Raw genomic sequence first — 23289 nt, 5'->3', positions numbered from 1 at the left:
GCAGTGTTTGTTGTTTGGGTGGTGCAAAAGAGCGACAGAAGTGGGCAAGCAAAACAATAACGAGCGGAGGGGTAGGGATCAGGGCGGCATGTTTTGAGATGACGCCGGATGATGGCAGACCCTGGCAGCTGGAGGAGCGGACAGGGCGCGGGAGCCCAAGGCGCCGGGGCCAAGGGGCGCCTAAGGCTGAGACCCACTGCCTGTGATCTGGGCCTAGGTACCCGCGCCTCGGGGCGGCCAGGAACCGCCGGAAGCCAGTGCGTCTAGGTAGGTATTCTGCTCTACGGGTTCTACGAAAGCTGGACGCCCACGCCGGCGAGCGCGTCGACGGCCCACGGGGGGTAGTCGCTGCGCGGGTAGCGTTTATTAAAGAAGTCGCGCACGAAATCAGGGAAGCGATCTTCGATGATTGCCGAGCGCACCGACCGCATCAGCGCGAGCTGGTAGTGCACATTATGCATCGTAAGGAGGTGCGCGCCCGCCGTCTCCTTTGCCGCGAGATGATGGACATACGCCTTCGTGATGCCCAGCCCGCCGTCGCCCACCGGCCGGCAGCACGTGCACCTGCAGCCCTCCTCGATCGGCGTGAAGTCGTTTGCGTACGACGCGTGCCGCAGCGCCAGCATCCCCGCCGCCGTGATGGCGTTTCCGAAGCGCTGTCACGTCCGTCAGCCTGGGTATCAAACATGGATGATCGCACCCACCGCGGTCCTAGTGGGCCACACGCAATCGAACATGTCTGTGCCGAGAGCGACCGAGACCACGAGATCTTCAGGATACCCCTACGGAGATCAGCATGCGCAGCGGGCTATTTCGAGCGGCTGCTACACAGTACTCACCACGCCCATGACGTATCGTGGCTTCTTCTCCGGAAGCAGCTCTGCGCATGTCTTGACCCTGGGCTCCGAGTCAGATTGGCCTCGGATGCAGCAGCGGAAGCCTTACACCTGGCAATACGACTCCTTCGCTTCGCCGCCCGAAAGGCCGCCAATGGCAATGCCAGGGGTATCTCTCGCCACCATCTCCTCACAGCACTTTCTGCGGAGGTCGAGGTCGAGCCCGCCCTGGATAATGCAGAACAAGTTCTGCGTCTCGGGTTTCTTGTGCGCTTTAATGCAGCGATCCAACCACCTCACCGAGCGCTCCATGGCTTCCTTGATGCGCGCGTGGTCAGGAGAAGTCGTGGCGATGACATCGTCGAGCTGCATCATAATGTCGGAGCCGATGCTGTTCTGCAGGGACATTGAGTGCTCGGGGGTGAGCAGCCTGTCAACCTCTTCTCAGGGAGCTGGTAAAGCGGGACAAAAGGGAAGGGTCCATACATTGGTGCGCCGTCATGGGGGCTGAGGAACCTCACACCCTCCTCGGTAACCTTAGCGAGCTTGAGCAGCGAGACCATCTGGAACCTGGTCCGGAGTCAGCGCATAGTAACGGCAAGACAGGCGTGTACTGACCCGCCACTGTCTGCCGCAGAAGTCAGCCCTCTGTCATTGCAGACATATCTTCAGAGACGGGGAATGAACCTGTCAGAATGTTGTAGGGCCATGACTGCAGTTTGTGCGCGCCTCCAATGGTGTCCAGGGTCGACTGTCCGGGCTTGAGGCCACTGACGATTCGATTAGCCGGAACCTTCGCCAAAACTTCGCTGGTCACCCACAGGTGGTACGTATTGTTCAGGCATAAGCGACAGCCGGTGTCCTCCAGCTGTTCAGGAGTCAATCCCTTCAGGCTGGCCTGCGTGCCGACAGGCATAAACTTGGGCGCGGTTGTCAACGATATTGTTCAAGGTGGTCGGCGGTGTAGGCGGTACCAGAGGTAGCTGGACGGGTCCATGAGGAAGTGACAGCGTGGCGGCGCGGGCTCTGGTGGTCTAGTCAAGCAATTAGCACCGTCCGGCCTGGGGTACCAGAGCAGATACCGAGCATTTTGCGACAAGCTCGAACGTGAGCGCCGAGGGTGTAGGTTTGCGAGCCATGATGGCGACGGTGACAAGAGGATCGGCGCGGGGCGAGTGTCGTCGGCAAGATTAATTCACAGGGTAAGCCGAGCCGGCCCGCTCTTCACCCCGCCATGACTTGCACAAAGACTTTGTCTCTCAAGAGTATGCATATGGAGCACTACAGTATCGAGAGCTACAGCTGCCGTTCAGCGAAAACCAAAACTAAGATATATTCCAGTTCGGTGGCGAACACGAGGATTCACATTAAGGCATTACCACTCATTTCTATCCCAACGATCAAATCGGGCATTTCTGCGACTACTCGGGGTATCCTGCGGTACACGGCACACATCATTTCGAAACACCCGCACGCCGATATTTAGGTTGCAGGGGGGAAAAGGAACGAGACAAAACTTCAAAGACTGGTATCCCCTCCACAGCTCCAACCGATCGCAGTACTCCGTTCCGTGTGATGCAATTCATGTAGGCCCACAAAGATCAAAGAAATATGTACGACAAATTAGCTTCCGGCCTTGCCGGTGTGTTGATGTTCGTGCTTTCTCTCCATCTCCAAATGCCGTCCAGACGGACATCTGAAAAAGGGGGCAGCGCCGCTCCTTTGTAGTTAGACACACAAAGCTCTTATCCAGACACTTTTATTAACACTCCGATGTTTCATGAGCGTCTCTTCCGGTGCATCAACGACACGCTTTGCGGTTGCTCTGCTGCAGCAAGTCGTACTCTCATACACACTCGAGAACGGGAGAAGCTAAGGCTCGGTCGTCCGAATAATCCTGAATGGATGGCCCTCGGTGCTGAAGACCCAGGCATCCAGAGTGCCAACGTTTACATCGGCGAAGGTCAGATACAAGTATTTCAGCGTCTCCGCCGCCCAGAAACTCTCCGACTCGTCCATGTGCGTGACCTTGCGGCCATTCTTCACGTTCACGCCGACGTCCCGGATCGCCGCGAAGCCGTACTCGGTCTTGCAATACTTTTCGAATGCAACGAACGCGTCCCACGCCCAGTCTCGATACCTCTGCTCACCCGTTATCCGCCAGGCGTAGAACAGCGATTCCACGTACTCCGGTCGGAGGCGGTACTTCGCGTCCGCAAGCCAGAAGCCGTGCTGCGCGAGTTCAGCGCGCTGGCGGGGCGTGCGCGGCTCGAAGGTGCCGTTGGGCAGGCCGGCATACGGAACCCAGGAGAATTTTTCCGGACCAATGCCGGTGGGCATGGCGGCGTAGCTGTGGCGGCAGCCATCGAGCAGGGCCTTTCCGAGCACAATGAGGTCAGGCTTCTCAAGGTAGGCGCCGCCGAGCATGAGGTTGCCGGGGGCGAAGCAAGCAAGGTGTGACATTTCGTTGAGGTACCAGTCATCGTCAAGCTTGCCCATGAAGAGGTGTGAGGGCTTGTAGTTGTCGGCGTAGCTGGAGCGGGTGGCGAGCTTGTGGCGCAGCGCATGGGCGGCCTGCGTCCAACGGTCGATGTAGGTGGAGGTATAGCGATCGTGGGGCGCCAGGATGGCAGCCTTGATCAAGTACTCGTAATAGCTGTCGTGGCCAGCGTCCCAGTGCTTCTGCCGACCAACAGGCTCGCCGGTGAATATGTCAATGGGCGCAGATACCAGGCCGACTGGGTCTTCTACCCACTTGTCCCACACAAGCGGGGCCCAGGCATTTGTTGCATTGACGAAGTAGATAGGGTCTTTGGTCTGTCTCGTGAGCGTCCGATATTCCAGGATGTTGGATCCGGCGCGTGCGGGGCCGATGGATGGATGTTCATAACGGATCTTGTCCGGATACTTTTCATACAGCTCCGGTGGATCCCCCGTGCCGATATTTTTCTTGAAGTCGACGCGCGGATAGACCATGCCGGTTGGGCTGTCGAAGCCGGGGCCGAGTTTGTTAGCTAAGGTAATGGTTTGCGCCAGAATTCCAGCTCTCTTCTTGCTGTCAATGACCGTCTTCGGGATGACACCGCCGTCTATCAAGTCCACCAATGACGCAAGGCCTCCGACATAGCGGATGGTCGTCTCAAACGGATCGACCAGTCCCTGTGCATCGTAGAAGGGAATCTGCACGATGCGATCCACCGACATTTTCAGTTCGTCCCAGAGGCCCATAAGCGCAAGTGTGCCCGCGGAGTCCACAATGAAAGCGCCCCAGCCATTTCTAGAGTTTTTCTTGCCCCCGGTGACTGGTAAGATGTCGTCATATCCCCATGCATATTTCTTGTATTTCGCAAAGGTATACTTCATGGCGTCGGCGACGCGGGCGGCCTTGTCCTCGTCGGCGCGGCCGCTCGCTCCGGTCCATGGTTGATGTTGGATTTGGGGGCCTCTGGGCTCGCGCAACTCGGCTTTAGGGGCGCTGGCGAAAGGAATGCCGTGGGTTAGGAGGTATATTCCGTAGAAGGAGATGATGATGGCGGCGCTGAGCAGCTTGAATGCGGGGGTCGGGTTCCGCTGACACCGCTGTAAAGACGGCATGGTGGGAGAGTAGGATGAGTCGCTCGGGAAAGGCACGTCTGTGAGCAGGTTGACAGCTGCATCGGACCGTCGGAGGCGTCGAAGAGTCGGCGAGGTGCGGCGGAAGTTTGCAAATTAGGCGTGTCGAGCGACGTCAAGCTTCCATGTCGGAGCGGGCTTGCAATGGAAACAGCAGGGCCGTGCGGAGCGGTGCGGGCGCTTCGCGGGGCGAGCCGGACGCGCGACTAAGGTATGTTCCAGAGGCGGAAAGGGGAGGCTCGGAGATGTGGGCGTGGGTGAAGCGACATAGCTGGCAAGACGGCTGGAGGAGCAACATTGAAGGACCTGGGGCGGATCCCGGCGAAGCAAGCGAGACGGAGCTCAGAGCTTCTCCGAACCTCACCGCAATCCCTTCCCCACCCAACGCCGCCAAACATCGCCAATCCGCGTTACAGCAATGTCGCTCTGGCAGTGAGTGACGTCTCCTCCGCCGCATTGGCCAATGCTCATCTTCGCGCGCCAGGCAATACCGTTCGAGCGCACCCAAAACCCGCCTTCTTCTCGGCGTGGGCTTGCTCGCATGGGGGACCATTGGCCTCTACAGCACCGACACGGCCGAGAAGGCCTTCAACATGGTTCCCACTGACGAGGACAAGACGAAGTTGGACCAGGCTATCCCGAAGATCAGCGTGGTCGATAGAGAGTAGACTGGCGAGGGGGATGCAGAAAAGGCAAATGGAGAAGCGATCCAGCCTCAGCAGTCGGCGAAACGGTGGAAATTGCTAGTATTAGCTGTCGCTCATGCCGATGAAAGATAAGTCAACCAGTGCCATTGGTGTATGAACTCTTTTGGGCAATCGTGGAATAGAGCAGAGGCTGACCCTACGTGTAGGCGGCGCGGCTTGGCTAAGACATCGCTTGCGCCCCAACGGTGACACATGACTGCGACCATGCGGGATACTTCGATTCATCTCCGAGACTGCGTTGCTCATTATTTATTATCATGGCCTCCGTTTCTGTGCTTAGCAAGGCGCAATTAGTTACTTTTATTGGAGATGCGCATGGAGCGGAGGAGTGAGGAGACAAACAGGCGCTAAAAGCCCCAAGGGCAGGCCGAAGAGCATGTTATTTTTTGCGTGCACTAAATCTACGGACCAAGCTAAAGAGGGCTTATAAAACCATCGATGTCGTTGCGTTGTGTCGCTTCCCTTAGGAAAGTGAGCATTCAGTAACAGTTCACGGGTTCGGTTCCGGCTTGGTGTCATAGTGCGGGTCCTATGCTAAGCTTGGAGTCTGCTCGTACAAAGGGCTGTGGCTAGGTGTATATACGACTAGACTTGCTGTTTTGCCTTTTTTTCACTGCTACTGTGCTCCTTGGTCTTGATGGACTACTTACAGGCCGCCTCCGAACACCTGCTCCCCGCTCTCCCGATCAAGCGATTCGGGTATCCGGCCGGGGTCTCACTCCGAGGCGATCACCATCTCCTTTCCCAGGAGTACTGTTGGGTCGTCAGTTCCGCGGCCAAGTGGAGCCACATTTCTCCTCCTTCTGTGGGCTTTCTGAGCTATTCAACTATGCTCTTAAAGGCAAACATTGTCGCTATGCTTCAATAGCGCACTTAACCCGTTTCTCATCCACCAGCTTGCTACCCTAAAGAGCAAGACTGTGCAAACACATGGGCCTCAATTGGAACATCCGCCTCGAGGCTCTATGCTTTGGACTGCCATGATATACATAATAAAAGCTGAATGTCTTACAAGCCATTGAAAGGACAAGTCCTGCCGTTACATGTGACGTCTAAGCACTCGATTTGTTCGATAGTCCTACGCCGTTATGGATATCGAAGTCTTACTCGGACTTGTTCATTCTGGCTTCGTCCCACGCTCACGCCTAGCAACACTTTCAAAGCCCGACCGCATTTGCACGCCGTTTCTACCCTTTTCGTACAGGATTTTGATCGGTCCCAAGTCTAATGGATTTTGTAGTGACCCAACCATCACCAAAGAAAAAAAAAAGAAACCGGGTAGTTAGCCCTAAATGACGAGCAGCCGCCATGCACCACAATGGATCAATCCAAACCTGAACCTATGCCATGCCCAGTGTTACTTATAACCGCACTCCATTCCCAGTACCCTGTATGTCCTTCTACCAGGAAGTTGAATTCCACCACGCATTCAGTTTCATTTCCCATCGTAACTACTTGCTCTCAGCTTCCTTGCTACCCTGCCTGCCTTTAGACCACTTCTCACTCATATATCTCAACGATTTTGCTGGACCGGCGGTGAGCAAGCCTTTCAAGCTCTGAACTGTACTCGGCCACTTGACGGTATCTCTAACAGCTTGAGAAGCCTTGTCCTTCAGATCTTTTTCCGCGGCGATGCGGCGATCGAAATCACCGCCCTGACGACGCATGTAGCTAGTCGCATCTTCGTTCGCACGCTGCTGAAGCATCTTCTTAAACTCCGCGCCCGAGATACCATATTGACGCTGGTACGCAAAATAGATCCTCTCGCGGAAAGCTTTCGGCAGACGCCGTACCATATTCCCACGTTTGATCGGATCCATGTCTTGCTCCATAGCAATGTCGACGCCTGGCGGAACATCAAGCTCCCACCCCGGCGTCTTGACATGAGGGTCGGTGTGGGTAGCATTTGGAAGTGTATCAAGAAGAGGGTTGTAAAGGCGACGGAAGTGTCGTAGCTGGTGACGAACGATGTTGGAGACTTTATGTGGATCCTCCGAGTTGAAAGACATACGCGGATCTCCCATGTAGCTGAGCCCGGCGACGGCATTGAACAGCTGGGTCTCGGTGAATTTCTCGGGAAGCATGAGAAGTGCGGCGCGCACTGCTGATATCAGATTCACCTGGTTGGCAAGTCGGATGCGCGCGTCATCGCGAAGGATCTTGACTGGCTTCTGCAGCCTGCCGGCAAGGTAAAGCGTGTTCCACTCGCTAAGGTCGCGCTGCAGAGTGTCAAGGTTGACTACGCCATATTTGATGAGCGTGCCGTTCACGGTGATATACGGCGCAAAGTACACGCCTGCCCCAAACCTGTCCTGGACTTGGGACACCGCCCAAGACCCAGCCGAGCCGAGAAAGGAGTAATGGTCCCTGTGCTGAGCCAGATTCAGAGAATGCCAGTGCTGAGAGTAGGTGACGCCGAAGATGAAGTCGATAACCTTCTCGCCGCCGCTCTGCCATTTCTTGATTGCTTCGGGAGGATTCGGGTGGGGGGAGAGCGAGGTGGAGCTGGTCGCGCTGCTTTGCGGAAACACACCCGAGCCGTAGGCGAAGGCATATCGGATGGGCGCCCGAAATTGCCATATTATCTGCCTCAGCGCTTCTGAGAAGTCGCGATTCATGTCAACCATGTGCTGGTTCAAACCGAAATCGCGCCCCGTTGGAAGCTCGGCAAAGGTCTTGATGTTGAAATTTGGTTCGTCCTCCCAGCCGTCGGGTAGCGAAGAATTCACGGAGGACGAGGAGGTCGGCGACCGGGGGCTTGAGTGGTCCGACTGAGGCGCCGATGGCGGGTTTGATGGATTGGAAGCTGTGGACGCTTTCGACGAGTTCGCAGGTGAGCTACTTTCTGCGGGCGACGGTTGCGAGGCATGGAAGGCGCGGGTGCGAGCATGTTGGGGACGGCAGTGCAGTAGGGACCGTTGGGAAAGTGAGGCCCGGCTTGCAATGGCAGGCTGCAAGCCTCTGAACTGCACTGCGAATTAGATGTCGGATGGTCTGGCTGCGAGCGAGGGAGCTTGGACGGGCTTACGGAAAGATGTTGGAGAAGAGCCATGATTACGGAGCCTTTTCGGGGCGTCAAAGTGGGAGCAGCGGGGTTATCGGCGTACGGCGAGAGCAGAGCAGTGAAGCAGCAGCGCAGCCATAGCCGGGAGGTGAAGATGCGGCATTGAGGGAAGGGCGCAGCGGCCGAAATATGGAGCAGATGCGGGCCGCCAGCGTCGGCGGCGCGGGCGGCCGCGGGACAGCGCTGCTGATTAAGATGATTTCATCCGGAAGTCCGCCCGGAAGGAGCTTGGCCTCCCGCTCCGCTTCTGTTTATGCGACCGGGCCAGCGTAATAATAACAACAACACTGCCGCCTCCACCACCACGCGCCTGCCTTGCATTGCTACCCCACCCGACGCGCCCGGACGCGTCGCATATCCATCGCAGCCATGCCCCCCCCGGAGAACGCCAATAGCTTTGTCGGCCGCCTCGCAACCTTCGAATCCCCTCGCCAGCTCACCAAGAGGCGCGCCTCCAGCACCAAGAAGAAAGCCGCAACCACCGTGTCTTGGCCCCATGACACCCCGAGCCCCGAGGACGTACGTGCTGAAGGTCTCGACCCCCCTTGACGTCTCGCTGCTGACAATTGCGTAGCTGGCACGCGCTGGCTTCTATTATTCACCCGACTCCGGCCATCCTGACAATGTTGCCTGCTTCATGTGCGATCGCAAGCTGGATGGTTGGGAGCCGGAAGACATTCCGGCACTAGAACACCTGAGCCATGCGCCCGAATGCGCTTGGGCGATCAATGCATGCCTGCCTCTGCGCGAACCGGAGGAGCACGAGGATCCTATGAACGGGCGAATGGTCGCTGCTCGCACCGCAACGTTTGCCGGATCGTGGCCACATGAGAAGAAAAAGGGCTGGAAGTGCAAGACAAAGAAGGTAACTTGGGCTCTCTTCCAAGTTCATCTCTGATGCTAATGGATATGTCTAGATGGTTGAGGCGGGATGGTGCTATGATCCCAGCCCGGAATATGAAGATGGGGTCGCCTGTTTTTATTGCATGCTCTCGCTCGATGGTTGGGAGCCCAAGGATGACCCAAAGTACGTAATAGCGACCCGTTCACCAAGGCATTTGCTGATCGATCGTAGGGAGGAACACTACAAGAGATCGCCCGACTGCCCCTTCTTCATGCTCAACGATGCGTACGCGGATGCTAGAAAAGCCACGAAAGGAAAGAAAGGCCGTGCATCAACTGCTTCCATGGCTTCTCGACTCTCCATCCAATCTACTAGGGACTTCGACACGTTCTCCGAGGCTCCATCTCTTATGTCCCTGGGCGACGACGCCCCTCACGAAGACGACAGTGTGCTGACTACGGCCAGTAACGCGACCACTACTTCCGTGGCTCGCGGCAAGAAGGGAACCGGCAAAGCTAAGGCTACCTCTAAGAATACTCGCAAGACAAACAGAGGCAAGAAGCCTGTGGATGAGCCTTCAGTTGTGGAGATCGAGCCTCCATTAAGCCTTGCTGATGACGACCTGTCACTCGGAGGCCTCAATGCAACCGACGGAGATAGTGCTATGACTACAGCAACCACGGCGTCGAAACCTGGCAAAGGCCGCAAGACGGCATCCAAAGCCAAGCCCGCCAAGGAAGGCAAGAACACTTCCAGGACCACCAAGAAGACCGCGGTCGTGAATTCGATTGTACCGGATAAGCCCACAGCTGAGGTGGCAGAGACTGAGATGGAAATTGAGCCTGTCATCCCCCCTATCCGGGCTACTCGGGGAGCGTCAAAACCCGAAGCGCCATCTTTCGTCGATCAGGCCTCGCAATTCGAATCTCATGCAGAAATAGAGCCCTCCAAACATAGAGCGACAAGGGCCAAAGGAGGACGGAAAGCCAAAGCTGTCGAAGAGTCAAGACTGAGTAGCGATGCAAGTCAGCTTCAGTCTGAACTGGAGGATGCTGTCACTAAGGTGGCACAAGAACCAGCCAAACCTAAGAGAGGCGGGAAAAGGACAAGCGATGGTGCTATGAAAACCGACGACTCTGTTGTGGCTTTGGATGAGCCTCCTAGGCCCCCTAAGGCCAAGAGGGGAAGGAAGGCGAAGGTCGAGGAGCCTGCGGCCAGGTCCGAGCATGAAGACGAGGACAGCGAGAGCATTCCACCGCCCAAGCCTGCTCCGAAGTCTAAGAGAGGTCGCAAAGCGAAGCAAGTCGTCGAGGAGAGCACTGTGGAGGCTACCGTAGAGGAAGCTCCGCGTGAGCCCACTCCGCCGCGCGAACCTACTCCAGTACATGAGTCTCCAGAACCAGCTGAGCCGTCTCCCGAAGTATCTCCCAAGGCAGCTTCTGAAGCAGCGAAGGAGCCTACGCCTCCTCCAAAGGAGATTACGCCCTCACCTTCGCCTCAATCTTCAGATGCGGAAAACAGGCCACCGTCATCACGAGTGCCATCTTCACATGCCCCTCCTTCAGCGCAAGCTCCCATTTCAACGCGTGGCATACGTGTTCCTCTTGCGGATGCTAGCACGCCGCAGGTATCTCCCTCTAAACGTAGTAATAACGTCATTGGTGGCCTTAGCTCTACGCAGCCTTGGGAAGCGGTGGATCTTGAGAACGTATTTCTGCAGTCACCCGCCACGAAGCGCATTTTGCACGATAACGGTGAGGAATCCTGCAAGATGAACGGAGGTAACTGGGAGGAAATGTCGTTAGACGAGGCGGTGCGCAAGGTGCGCCGTGAGATAACGGGCGCGGAGAAGAAGATGACGGTCGAACAGTGGGTACAACACCAGGCTGAGAAGGGTGAGCAAGAGCTCCGAGAGCAGTGCGAGCGCATGGTCAACATATTTGAGACGCAGGGGACCAAGGCGATGAGGGCTCTGGAGGGGATTCGCTGCTCCAACTAGGCATCACGGGATCGACGATTGGTATCAGGTTTCGGCGCATTCGGGTTATTTTGGCATGGTTGACCGGTGAAAGGATGGTTGGATTACTGGCGGCGGGCGTTATTACCGGGGGATTTGTATCGACTACGACGGCTAGTATGGCTGTAGCGCTGGATGAAACTCCATGTTCTCCATGTTCTCCCGGCCCCCGTGATGTTCGTCGGGTGGGGCGATGACGAAGCGTGAAGTGCACTGTGGAGCAATTGAGTCATAGCGACATCGGTGCGGCCAAGAAACGCATGATGGTTTCAAAAGCCATCCCCCGCCAAACCTTGCAGCTACACCACCCAACCGCCAAAATGACGACGAACGGCACCCGTGTGAACGCCTTCAACCTCGAGACCTGCGCCAGGCCGAATATCCTCGCGCTTGAGCCCTACCGCTGCGCCCGCGAGTAAGTTGCAGTATCATTGGTACTCGATTCCCTGACGCGACGCGATAGCTGATGAGGCAGTGACTACAAAGATGATGGCACCAACATCCTGCTCGACGCGAATGAGAACGCCTACGGCCCCGGTCTAGCTCTTGAGGGAAACGGAAAGCTCAGGAATGGCGTCTATGGCATGGAAGACAACATCGAAGTCGACTTCCTCGGTCTGAACAGATATCCCGACCCGTGAGCTCAGTCGAACCACCGCGCGATAACGCAGGGCTAACGAGCGGGGCAGGCACCAGATTCCGTTGAAGCAGCGCCTTTGCGACCTGCGCAACACGAACCATCACACGCAAACCCAACTGCGCCCTGACAACCTGTTCGTTGGTGTTGGGTCAGATGAAGCTATCGACGCTTTGCTGCGCGCATTTTGCGTGCCTGGAAAGGACAAGATCCTGACATGTCCTCCGACTTACGGCATGTACAGTGTGTCTGCGCAGACCAATGACGTGGGAATTGTCAAAGTGCCCCTTATCGCCTCGCAAAACTTCGCTCTCGACGCACCGGCCATAAACGAGGTTCTCAGCGGGCCTGAGGGTGCCAACATCAAGCTGGTCTATATCTGCTCGCCCGGAAACCCGACCGGCGCGCTGGTTTCCAAGTCCGCCATTGAGCAGATCCTGACGCACCCGACCTGGAATGGCATTGTCGTGGTCGACGAAGCCTACGTCGATTTCGCCGCCGAAGGCTCCAGCCTGGCTCAATGGACGACTGAGTGGCCTAATCTCGTCGTGATGCAGACGCTCTCCAAGGCTTTCGGTCTGGCGGGCATTCGCCTCGGCACTGCCTTCACGTCGGCCCCAATTGCTCGCATCCTCAACAGCCTGAAGGCGCCATACAACATCTCGAATCCCACGTCCCAGGTTGCGATTCAGGCGCTGAAGTCCCGCCATTTAGGCGTGATGCACAAGCACAGGGATGCTCTCCTCCACCAACGTGAAAGGCTGCTGCAAGAGATACCCAAGGTGCCGGGCGTCGGACGCTTCTTGGGCGGTCAGGATGCCAACTTCCTACTGGTAGAGTTCCTAAGCGCACCAAAGGAGGAGGGCGGCAAGCCGGACAACGAGGTTGCGCTCAAGGTTTACGAGGCGCTCGCCGAGGAGAAGGGCGTCGTCGTGCGATTCAGAGGCAAAGAGCTGGGCTGCACCGGCTGCCTGCGGATCACCGTCGGCACTGAGAACGAGTGCTCTCGCTTCCTTGACAGCTTGCACCAGGTGCTGAGCAGTGTCTACAGTGGCAAGAAGACTGTCAGCGGTGTGAACGAAGCAGAGAGGGAGCAGGCAGCGAGCAACGTGATTGGATGAGCTCGCTTCCTTCACTCTTATTTGGTTAAAGGATATCCTCAAAATGTTGAGTGCGTTTAACGTTGGCTCGGCGTCTCAGGTTCTTGATTGATATAGATAGAGGATTTTATTGGGCGGAGGTGTAAAACCGTGCAGGTCATCTGTAAATCTTAGCAGCAGAGTTCTCGCTGTCGCAAAATAGAGATGCTAAATCTACTTGATAAACCGCATTAAATGACTCGGAGAAAGATGTTACTGTGACACGCCAAAACAACACGTCTCAGGTCAAATCGCCAGGAGAATGATGGCAGGGTAGGCGACGGTGAATTGCAGCCTTCCACGTCTCGCGAATAGGAGGACGGCACTCACCTTGTATACATGATTGAAGGACACATCCAGAGGTATATGTAAATTGTTGGCTGTTACAACGATCACTAGACGATAACTCCAAAAGTAAGACACTCTTGCTGTTGAGACAAGCCTGGAAAACCTAAGCTCGTTAGTAAATCACTGAGACGGGCGGTCACACTTCGTCAACCAATAGCAAAGAACCGAGGATCATCGACGAGAAGCAGAATCGCGAAGATACCTAGTCGCCGGCCAAAGGCATTTTGTAACATGTACGATACGAGCACAAGGTCCATTTCCGGAGATAGTACGCAGTCATGATCATCGGGACTGCACTTGCCGACGGATATTCACTGTTTCATTCCTCATCGCGCTCGTCACGCGGCTTGCCCGCGTTCCTGCATGATAACTACGCCGATCGATGGTCGTGATGTGCGGTTTGGATGGCATGTTGGAGCGACAAAAATAGAAGCAATAGCTCGTTCGGGTTATTATCTGGCTGGCATTATGAACGACTTTGCGACATGCGACCATCACAAAGAAGGAAGGATTAGAGGCCAGTCGCCCCCACGCTGATCGTGTCTCCGGACTTTCCAACCGGTCAATTTGATTTCCGCTTTCTGATCATCCATGGGCTCGGAGGCAAGTCTTCCCTTTTGTGAGGCTGATGGACGATAAACATGCGACTGAGCTAACCCGAGCGGGCGGGCTCCAAGCGAAAGCTCTGCGACTGCTGCTGATTGCGTGACACCAATGGGCCCATTTTGCAAGCAAAGGCGCGCGAATTGAGGGAAATCCCGGGGCGAGGCCCAAAGCTCAAAACGTTGCTACACTTATCTGGCGCCTCGGCAGGGACGGCCTGAGCAGCAACGGCTTTCAGTTGCCGGGCAGCGTTATCTATGTTGGGCTGGCACGTGGGTTCACAGGTACGGTGCAGAACCGAACCCGAGCCAAGTACGATAGGGAGCGACAAACGCTTGGGACCGAGGATCTCAGTCCACGTGATCTAAAGGACCTCGTGGGTTTGCATTTCGAACCGTCTGATTGGGTCCATGGACGTCTATTGGCAGCGTGGGATGTTGTTGGGGAGTGGCAGGGGAGGAGTAAGGTATCGTCGGGCGTGGGCCTCAGAGATTGGCTGGAAGGGAGCTCGAGGGGAATCGAGGCCGAAGAGCCAAGAGCTGGCGGGGCCTAGGCATGCGCGGGCAGATGACAGGAATAAGTGACGTGAGGGGGTTGAGAAGTTCTACGTGCGTCCATGGCAAGTGACCGATTCGTTCAACCCGAGCCCGCGGCGCCGCGCTGTATCGTGGCGGCGGAGCTGGGTTCCGCAGGCGTATTGGCGCGCTCGTCACTCGTCCCAAACCTGTGCCTGCCCGTCTGCATTTATCGGCTGACACGGTCGCGGCCCCCGCCGCCGCAGCCTTCGTTTTGCTCTGTGCATCCGCCACTATCTCCGCACTCTCGCTGGCGGCAGTTGGCGGTGTTGATGGAGGTGAGATGGGGATGGAACGGCAGTTGATGCGCAGCCAGGATCGGTGGGGGTGGAGGTGGAGGTGGAGGTGGGCTGCAGCGGCGCCGAACGGCGAAAAGAAGGGTCCACCAGATCGTAGCCGTTGTGTCTCTGGCCTCCCACCCGCTCATCACCCCTCTGCTGGACAGCAACACGACCAGGCCCCCACCCGCGCAGATCACGAAGGAAGCACACCCGCTCGCGTCCGCCCAAGAGCTGGGCGGGCTAGCGCCGCGCACATTTTGCAGCTGGGCGCCATGGCGGGAAACGCCGCCCGCTGCCAGGACCGCCAGGCCGCCGAGCGCGGATGCGCGAGGCCACGGCTGCTGCTGTGGCTGCTGCGCGCAGCCTGGCCGTTGTTCGCGGCAGAGGAATGCACGCCAGAGCCATGGAGTGGGCGCCCGCGGTCGCCACCAACATGGGCAGCATCCAAGCGAGCTGGCCGTTAATTCGGCGCAGCGCCTTATCTGCCCCAAGCCACAAACCGAGCCTCGAGGACCCCAGCCTGCCCACGTCCGCACGTCCCGCACGTCCGCACCCCAGCTCGCCCGAGATCGCGCTCGTCGGACGGGCGCGCCTCTTCAGGTCTGATAGTGGCTTTGTCTATCTACTTACTGCCTGTCCCGCCCGGCGCCGCCCTCACCTCTTGCTCCTCTGCCCTTGTTGTACTGCTCGCGATCCACCCTCACAGCTGCGTCACAGCTGCTGCTCCGCCCGGCCAATTCGCCAGCCAGTCTTGACGCGCCTCCAGCCGAGCGGCAGGCAGGCCCATGCTTGCACCGCATCGCCCTCGACACCATATCGCCCCGTGGAGACGAGCTGCACCGCGTACGCGACACGACACCGCTCGCCCTCAACATAGACCGCACTCCACCCCGATCCACCCCTCTTCGGGGGAGGGGATGAGCTCTGCGCCGCCATGCCGCAGTCCCTCATCGCCCGCTCATTCTATGACAGCCCGCCTCCCGCGCCGCGCACCCGCGCCGAAAACCATCCAACGCTGCTATTTAGCTGGTGGTGCACATGTTTCTCCTTCGTCATCATTCTGTTTCGCTTGTGCGGCCGCTTCGTACGCACTGAGCGCTTCTTCCGTGAGGACAAGGTCATGGCCCTGAGCATCATTCCATTGTTTGTGCGCATGGGCCTTGTGCATGTCATCCTGATCTACGGCACCAATAATGTCGACACATCAAACCTTACTGATCCCCACCATATCTGGATGCGTGAGGTCGGCTCGAGGCTCGTGCTGTGTTCGCGCATCTGCTATGCTGCATTGTAAGCTACATCCCTGCCACTACTGCCGGCAATTGGCGCTGCAGCTGCTAATCAAGCTCCTCGCATGTGCAGCATCTGGACCGCAAAGCTCGGAGTCTGCGAGTTCCTCGCGAGAATGGTCGAGACTTTCTGGAGGCGTGAATATGAGCTCACTCTGCGATGGATCCGCTACTTCCTTGTGGCCACTTTCATTGCCATAGTCATCGCAACACTGGGCGAATGTCGGCCCTTCAGTCATTACTGGCAGGTCGTCCCGGATCCAGGGCCTCAGTGTAGGACCGGCTACGCTCAGCTCATCACCATGGGAGTCTGCGACATCACCACCGATATCCTACTGGTTTGCTTTCCCATCCCTATGGTTCTCAAGTCAGCAATACCTTTCAAGCGCAAATTCCGGCTTGTCCTCCTGTTCTCCATGTCTATTATCCTTATCTGCATCACCGGAGTACGCATCCCGGAGGTCATCAAACACCACGGACGACAACAGTACCGCACTGTGTTTGCTTCAAGTGAAATCCTCGGAGCAGCGTCCGTCTCCAACGCCATTGTTCTGGGGTCTTTTCTGCGGGATCGTGGCGTAAAGAAGACGAAGAAGTACAAATTGGGTTCGGTATCGGACAGCATCGACCGAGCTTCGCAGCGGAGACCGACCATCACCTCTCAACACATGGGCAGTGTTGAGGATCTCATCCGTGAAATGGGCTGGCGCATGCCAAAGGATCTCGAAGCGCAGAACCACGAACCGCGTCCTGCCCCTGTCGCGCCTCCTGCCTCGCCTCCATCTCATGTCAGAAAACCGTCATTTGTTGGGAACGGAAAAGGATGGCAGTTCCCCAAGCACGACAGTATCAGAGACAGCGAGGAGTCAGACCCACAATACGACGTACTGGACGACCCTGCGCCAAGTCCCAAAGAAACACAAACTGCTTCGAGACAAAGGCTTTCATTCTTTGATGTGGGTGGACTGTTGGACCCCAGCAATTCATCAACGCCAAGCTCTATAGTGCCTTCCCCCACCAGTACGACGGTTGCGCAAGACTTTGCCACTACGCCTAGACGCGGCTCTCGAGCGCTCCTTCAGGATCTAGGTGGTCTCAGGGTTCCAGGCCGACGTTCGTCGCAGCATCCTTCCGTGGCAGAGGGAGAGTGCTACGAACTTACCCCGCGCAATGCCGAGATCCGCTCCAGCGGATCGACCTTGCATCTTCCGGGCAGCATTGCTGGACCACAGCTGGGTCGACACGAAACCCGTCAGTCACTCCAGGATGTCGGTGGACTCCTGGGCAACAGTGGCAACGAAGCGTCTGAGCAAATACAGCCAGACTCAGATGACACATCAGGGATTTCGCCAACGTCCTCGCCCGTACTACGCATCCGCGATCCCTCTCCTACTAGTCCGCTTTCAATCAATGCTCCGCCAACAGCAGCCCAGGGCCATTTGCCTTGTCGTCCGCAGGCCCGCGCGTCACTACAAGACATGGGGAACGTTGTGGCCGAAGAGAGGGAAGATGACTCGATACATTGATTTTCTCTGCCCCGTGGCATCTCTTATGATATACCCCTTGCTTCCCTTATTATTATGAACTTCTTTCTTGCACGATATCCCTGACTCTGAGGTCGAATTTTGCTTGTACAATATTTCTTGGCGCGGACTTTTAACGACTTTTATGTGGCCATGAGAGGACAATGCGGACTTGCGGAAGGTCCGCCAGTGGTAGGAGTTCACGGTTTGCTTTTACTTGTTCCTGGCCGGATTGCAGGGGTGTTCTGCTGAAGCGTCGGAGGGGGCCGATGAAACCACAAGGTTGAAAGCAGACGGGCCGTGGAGGGGGTGCCCTCCAACCTAGTGGCGCGTTGCCAGTGGCGAGACGCAAGAACTTGGAGCACGAGTATCTACGAAGCCCTTGCGCTATAACAAAAACAGTGTGTTGAAAGTATAGATATGCTTCCCTAAGTGTCTAGATAGCCGTTAGGGCGTTGGGGCATGCAGCTGTTCGAGACTGCCTTGTACTGCTGGGCATTGATCCCAAGCGCGTGGTTCAGGCACGTCTCGGTGCATAGAAGCACCTTCTAGCTCTGCATAGGCGCAGGGGGGCACGTGGCACGTGCGTGGGAGGCGGGGAGAAAGACGGTGAATGTGACTTGTCTGGCCATTGCAGCTCGTAAGGCGACGGTCCGCCAGTGAGCGGGCTGCAGCACGCCGTGCAGACGGCTCGGAAAGGGCCTAGCATGGCAATACACATATCGAGTAGCTTCCTGTTTGGGTTTGACATGGCTGTCCCTGCCCCAGATCCCCGCTTCCATGCATGGCCTCGGCTGGCGGCACTGCTGTGTTCGCTTTCTCTCGGGCTTGACCCGCCAGACCACCCCCGGCTACCACTGCCTAGCGTCGGCTGTTGACTGTCAGGTTGACGTCGGTCGTCGAACTCAGGTTCCCGGCGCACTGGCGCAGGAACCGCCCGATGGCCATAGCTTCATGCATGCATGACATGACTTGCCCTTTCGCTTCGTCGACCTATCACCGTCTTCCTTGAATCCTGCGGTATCCATACCAACCCTAGCTTCGAACATCTTCAGCTTACTCTCTCCGGACTTCAACAACCTATTCTAGAAGCTCAGCTGGTGCACCAACCCAAGGCGAGACAAGGCTCCTATTGCCCGACACAAGCGAGCCAATGGCGTTGGGCTCGCCGTCAACAGCAGCGGATGAGACAGCACCGTCGCGCAGGGCGCCATTGAGACTGCCGCCGCCCACGACAGCGGGTGAGGAAGAGGGAGACGCTTGGCTGGACAAAGGCCCTGAGGGTGATTCCGCTGCCGCCAACGCCACGTCTGCCGGTGTGGCAGCTGCCCTTTCCGCCATGCACGCCGCCGCGGCTGCCGCCGCCTCGTCGTCTGCCCGCTCCCCTGCGTTGGCGAAAGGCGCGAAGGAGACGACGGCATGCGCTGAGATGACGCCGTCTGATGAGCCCGGCGTGGCCCCGGAACCTTCTCCGGACCAACGCCCCCCCCCGCCCGTCCACGTCCTTCCCGCGCCTCTCACCCGGTCCGGTGTCGCGGCGCTCCTCCGCGACCATCTGAACGCGCCGCTTGCCGTGTCTGACGTGGTGCGGGAGTGCGATCCACCTGTACTAAACGATCTCCCGCAGAATCCTACAAAGGTGATGCGGGTGGCGCATGAGAAGATTCATGTCTTCCCCTTTAAGGACGTGCGGAAGTGTTGGTTGCGGGCATGGGTGGAGGGGAGCTTGGCCAGGGTAGGGGAGGTCTTGGAAAATGATGAAGAGGAGGCCGGTGACTGGGTGACGGAGGTGGTGAGGCTGGTGGACATGGCGTTGATTCTCGCGGGAGGCGTGGGCAGGGAGGCCACTTGTGAATGGATTTTTGCGATGCTGGAAAGGATGTTGGAGCAAGATGAAGAAGCGCGCGAACGCCCAGCAAAGCGGCGAAAGGGGTCTGGGGGAAATGATGGCGATTACAGTCACCGAAAGTGCAGCTCAGGGTGGAATATGCCAGATAATTTCCCGAGCTCTACTGTCCGCGCCCCTCCTCTTCGGAATCCCATCCCCAGGCATGAGAATCTCAGCCTCGAGGCGTTCCAAGCCCATCTCAACACTGCAGCTGGGTCTCCGAACTCCACAAACGAGAATTCGCTCGGAGACCTTCCCGAGCCTATTATCATCACAGGCGCTTTGGATCACTGGCCTGCGATATCAGACCCGTCCAGAAGATGGAGCAATCCGCAATACCTCATGCGCAAGACACTTGGAGGACGACGCCTTGTACCGATCGAGATTGGTAGAAGTTACACCGACGAGGGCTGGGGCCAGGGGATCATCAACTTTGGCGAATTCATGCGGAAGTACATGTTCCGGCACGAAGGCCAAGATGGCAACAACGACGAAGCGTCTGACAACGACGGCGGCGGCGGCGACGACGACGACGGCGACGACGACGAAAGCAGCCGAACCGGCTACCTCGCCCAACACGACCTTTTCGCCCAGATCCCTTCCCTTCGCGCCGACATTGCCATCCCCGACTACTGCTACTACGCCACGCCCGTCCCCACGCGACCCCCCACCACCAAGAACGCCACGCCGCCCCTGCCGCCGGGCCACCCGTCCTTCCCGCTGCTCAACGCGTGGTTCGGCCCGGCGGGCACCGTCTCCCCTCTGCACACGGACCCGTACCACAACATCCTCGCGCAGGCCGTCGGCCGCAAGTACGTCCGCCTCTACCCGCCGGGCCAGCGCGCGCGCCTCTACCCGCGCGGCGTCGGCCCCGACGGCGTCGACATGGGCAACACGAGCGAGGTCGACGTCGGCGAGGCCATGGCCGTGCTCGAGGGCTGGGACCGCTGGTCGCCATCGCCGCCCGACGAGGGCGCGGAGGAGGGAGCTGGGGGGCGGCCGTCGGAGGCGGAGGCGGAGGCGGAGGCGGAGGCGGAGGCGGAGGCGGAGGCGGAGGCGTGGGCGAAGGGGGAGGACCTGAAGATGCGCCGCTTCGACTTCGAGGAGAGGTGGCCGGACTTCGCCGGCGTGACGGGTTGCTTCGAGGCGGTGCTGGGGCCCGGCGACGCGCTGTACGTGCCCAAGGGTTGGTGGCATTATGTGAGGAGTCTGGCGCCGAGCTTCTCGGTGAGCTTTTGGTGGGATTGAACACGGCTGGTGGGGGAGGCGGGAAGAGGAAGAGGGTTCTTTCACGATCATGGCCTGTTTGTGCGGAGCAAAGATTACCTACTTCAGAACGAGTACATGAACTACTACCCCTAACAACATTCGAAAGCGCCCGTAGTCCCTTCAAGAAAGTGAAACCGACATCGAAAACTGAAGGGAATGATTAATGATGAAACCTATCATGGGTATATCCGCGATTCGAAACAACGCCCTATGCCCAACCCATTTTCCGTCAACGCGAATGTGTTTGTACCGCCCAAACTAGTTCACAATATCCTCTCAGGGCTTTTGCAAGCCTAATGCCCCCCACATCATCTAGTAAGCCCTGAAGGCAAACAGAAACACCCAGACAGCCTCTATCCAGAAAAGGGTTCTTTTTTTTTTCGGTCATGCCGTTCTACGATAACAATGATCACAGCGTTAAATCGCCAGAGTGAACTTTCGTATCAACCCCGGATGTAAAAATAGGCGCTAGAGTAGGTAGTGCTGTTGAAGACGAGCCAGACGTCGATGACGAACTTGTTCCACAACTGTGTGCATTGGTGGCAGTAGGACCGATGCCGTTGACGCTAGACTAGAGCTTCGGGGGTGGACAGGCGTCGGTGTGAAGTCAAATAGATCCTGAAGGATGCGTCAAAAAGAGCTGGTGCTACCAGCCTTGGATGTTTGTTGCCTCTTCTCCGAGACTAAAAGCTCGTTAGGCCTTCGCTACAGCCATTTGTCGTTATTCAAGTGACGCGACCAAGCTAGATGCGGTGTTGCCAAGGGCGGGGCCACTTGCGTCCGCGGAGAGTTCCAGAACACTGTCGGTCCACGGGCCTGGTGGCCGTTCCAACGGGGGGCTGAGAAGTGAACAAATGCCTGTCGTACAAGTGGCCAAAATCGAGAGCTTTGGATGACTGGCATTCGCGAGGGCGGTAGAAGTGGGCGATGGCAGTGCTCTTCGTTTAAAAGGCTTTGAATCCTGCCTTGTGCTGCTTGGACAGCCATATTTTCTAGTAGCACCAGAACCGAGAGGCCGCCATACGAGAGGGCGGTCTCGACCAAATTTCTCCGGGTCCTTGCACCGTCTCCTGCATCCTTGCAAGACTGGGGCTGAAAGCTGATTAAGCTTGCGCCAGCGAGGCAGACGCAGTGCTACCGTGTACCCCCAGATTTAGGACTCAGGTAACTCGCGAATTCTCGGCTTGGTAGTTGTGCAACGAAGCCTCGTCATGGCTTGGAGGGCCTTGCAGCCGAAAAAAAAAATTAGAGCCTCATTTTCCTTCTTCGTCAGAACCACACCGACGCCGCTGGCCGTTCCTGTGGTCGTCGGGTGCAAAATACTCGTTGGGCTCTCCCTGAATCGAGAGTTCATCCGAGTCGCGCACCATAGGATGGTGCTCCATCTCATGGATTGAATCCGCGGGCATCTCGTACACTTCCCTTCCGACGACTTCTTGAGGCTGTGCCGGGGGAGTGCCCACACTAGAGGGGTTGTGGTAACGCGTGCCTTGCGAACTCCGCCCGCTTCCCAGGCCACTCTCGACGCTGCCGAAAGGGATGATGTCGCTCGGCCTCCGGCTGTGGGCGACGGGCTGGTATTGCCTGTCGAGGTTTCGGCGACGCCATCTCCAGAGAACCAAGATCAGTGTGATGGCAGCGATTATGGTGGTCAATATGGAGAGGTAGCGCCCTCCTTGGGCTTCGCGACACATCCATTTGTACTCGGGGTGGTCGCCCTCGATGATGGTTTTGTTGGCAGCACCGGTGCAGATCCAGGTTTCCGGGGTGTAGTAGGTGCCGTTGCTTCCCAGATTCTGCTCGACGCTCTGCTTGGATTCCCAGTAGTCGTAGTTGGAGTAGGCGGCGGCGGCGGCTCCGCGCAAGACGGCGGCGAGTGCGACGAAAGCCGCAATGCGATGGATGGGGAGCTTCCACTCTCGGTGCTGCAGCTGGTTAGCACGGGACGGGGCGATTTGGGAAGGCCACCGCTCACCTTTTCCTTTCCGGACCAGTTCCACTTCAAGGGCATGTCGTCGCGGATGAGGGACATGACGAACAGCACACAGGCGTCCAGCAGTCCAATGGCGCCCGACGCGGCTATCAGGTAGGAACTGCCGCGCTTCAAGTCGTCGCCGTACTGCGAGACCTGGTCATGGGTGACGGCGAGGATGTGGGCCATGAGGCCGGTGGTCGCGGGCAAGAGGATGCCGTTCACGAGGATGCATGCGGACAGCAGCGAGAGGTAGCATTTGCGACGGAAGCGCACGATCTTGGAGCGGTGCGGTTGCGGCTGCGGCTGCGGCTGCGGCGAGAACGGCAGGCGGGTGCTGCTGGACCGCTGGCTGGGGCTGACCATGGCGCCTGCTCAGACTGACGACGCGGCATACATCTGCTTCAGCACAGAACGATGGGATGGCTGAAGAGGCGTGCAGGATCAGTGAAATAGCGAGCGGCGGGCACGAGTGACGGGCGGGTGCGGCGCGGGTGGAGACTTGCAATATAGCGGGACATGGACGGCCCCAGCCCCCCTACATGGCATCGTCAGGTCTGCGGCTCGCGCTGGGCTGCGCCATTCACGGCGTGCGGTCAAGCGCCAGGCCGGTCCAGCGTCTCGGCCCCCACGGCCCATCGCTGCCATCGCTGCCGACGCCGACGCCGCGCGACCTACGTAGTAC

At 57.8% G+C, this 23289-nt stretch overlaps 8 protein-coding genes across 8 annotated transcripts; 4 read left to right on the top strand and 4 right to left on the bottom strand.

The window, feature by feature from the left end:
* Positions 1-290: 290 nt before the first annotated feature.
* Positions 291-1975, bottom strand: BKCO1_7200035 (queuine trna-ribosyltransferase; the record flags this gene model as incomplete). Its single annotated transcript, XM_020278841.1, has 10 exons — positions 291-656; positions 705-782; positions 840-897; positions 946-1266; positions 1323-1406; positions 1455-1464; positions 1524-1606; positions 1658-1755; positions 1811-1870; positions 1919-1975. The coding sequence occupies 10 exons, from the start codon at positions 1973-1975 to the stop codon at positions 291-293; spliced, it is 1215 nt and encodes a 404-aa protein (XP_020126021.1).
* A 733-nt stretch (positions 1976-2708) lies between these two features.
* BKCO1_7200034 (glycoside hydrolase family 47 protein) lies at positions 2709-4430 on the bottom strand (the record flags this gene model as incomplete). The annotated part of the gene is made up of 1 exon (XM_020278840.1): positions 2709-4430. The coding sequence occupies one exon, from the start codon at positions 4428-4430 to the stop codon at positions 2709-2711; it is 1722 nt and encodes a 573-aa protein (XP_020126028.1).
* Positions 4431-6606: 2176 nt separating this feature from the next.
* BKCO1_7200033 (mitochondrial import protein mmp37) lies at positions 6607-8207 on the bottom strand (the record flags this gene model as incomplete). The annotated part of the gene is made up of 2 exons (XM_020278839.1): positions 6607-8121; positions 8184-8207. The coding sequence occupies 2 exons, from the start codon at positions 8205-8207 to the stop codon at positions 6607-6609; spliced, it is 1539 nt and encodes a 512-aa protein (XP_020126029.1).
* Positions 8208-8588: 381 nt separating this feature from the next.
* Positions 8589-11062, top strand: BKCO1_7200032 (chromosome segregation protein; the record flags this gene model as incomplete). The annotated part of the gene is made up of 4 exons (XM_020278838.1): positions 8589-8738; positions 8794-9084; positions 9137-9246; positions 9295-11062. The coding sequence occupies 4 exons, from the start codon at positions 8589-8591 to the stop codon at positions 11060-11062; spliced, it is 2319 nt and encodes a 772-aa protein (XP_020126064.1).
* A 338-nt stretch (positions 11063-11400) lies between these two features.
* On the top strand, positions 11401-12838 carry BKCO1_7200031 (histidinol-phosphate aminotransferase; the record flags this gene model as incomplete). Its single annotated transcript, XM_020278837.1, has 3 exons — positions 11401-11495; positions 11556-11717; positions 11770-12838. 3 exons carry the CDS (start codon positions 11401-11403, stop codon positions 12836-12838), a joined length of 1326 nt encoding a protein of 441 aa, XP_020126022.1.
* A 3179-nt stretch (positions 12839-16017) lies between these two features.
* Positions 16018-17478, top strand: BKCO1_7200030 (integral membrane protein pth11; the record flags this gene model as incomplete). Its single annotated transcript, XM_020278836.1, has 1 exon — positions 16018-17478. The coding sequence occupies one exon, from the start codon at positions 16018-16020 to the stop codon at positions 17476-17478; it is 1461 nt and encodes a 486-aa protein (XP_020126023.1).
* Positions 17479-18628: 1150 nt separating this feature from the next.
* On the top strand, positions 18629-20611 carry BKCO1_7200029 (clavaminate synthase-like protein; the record flags this gene model as incomplete). Its single annotated transcript, XM_020278834.1, has 1 exon — positions 18629-20611. One exon carries the CDS (start codon positions 18629-18631, stop codon positions 20609-20611), a length of 1983 nt encoding a protein of 660 aa, XP_020126046.1.
* A 1274-nt stretch (positions 20612-21885) lies between these two features.
* BKCO1_7200028 (uncharacterized protein) lies at positions 21886-22970 on the bottom strand (the record flags this gene model as incomplete). The annotated part of the gene is made up of 2 exons (XM_020278833.1): positions 21886-22557; positions 22608-22970. 2 exons carry the CDS (start codon positions 22968-22970, stop codon positions 21886-21888), a joined length of 1035 nt encoding a protein of 344 aa, XP_020126056.1.
* Between the last annotated feature and the right edge of the window lie 319 nt (positions 22971-23289).

Source organism: Diplodia corticola (assembly GCF_001883845.1).
Source record: "Diplodia corticola strain CBS 112549 chromosome Unknown scaffold72, whole genome shotgun sequence".
Lineage (NCBI taxonomy): Eukaryota > Fungi > Ascomycota > Dothideomycetes > Botryosphaeriales > Botryosphaeriaceae > Diplodia > Diplodia corticola.
Note: the sequence above shows the minus strand (reverse complement) of the source record. Positions and strands in the feature narration are given on the sequence as shown.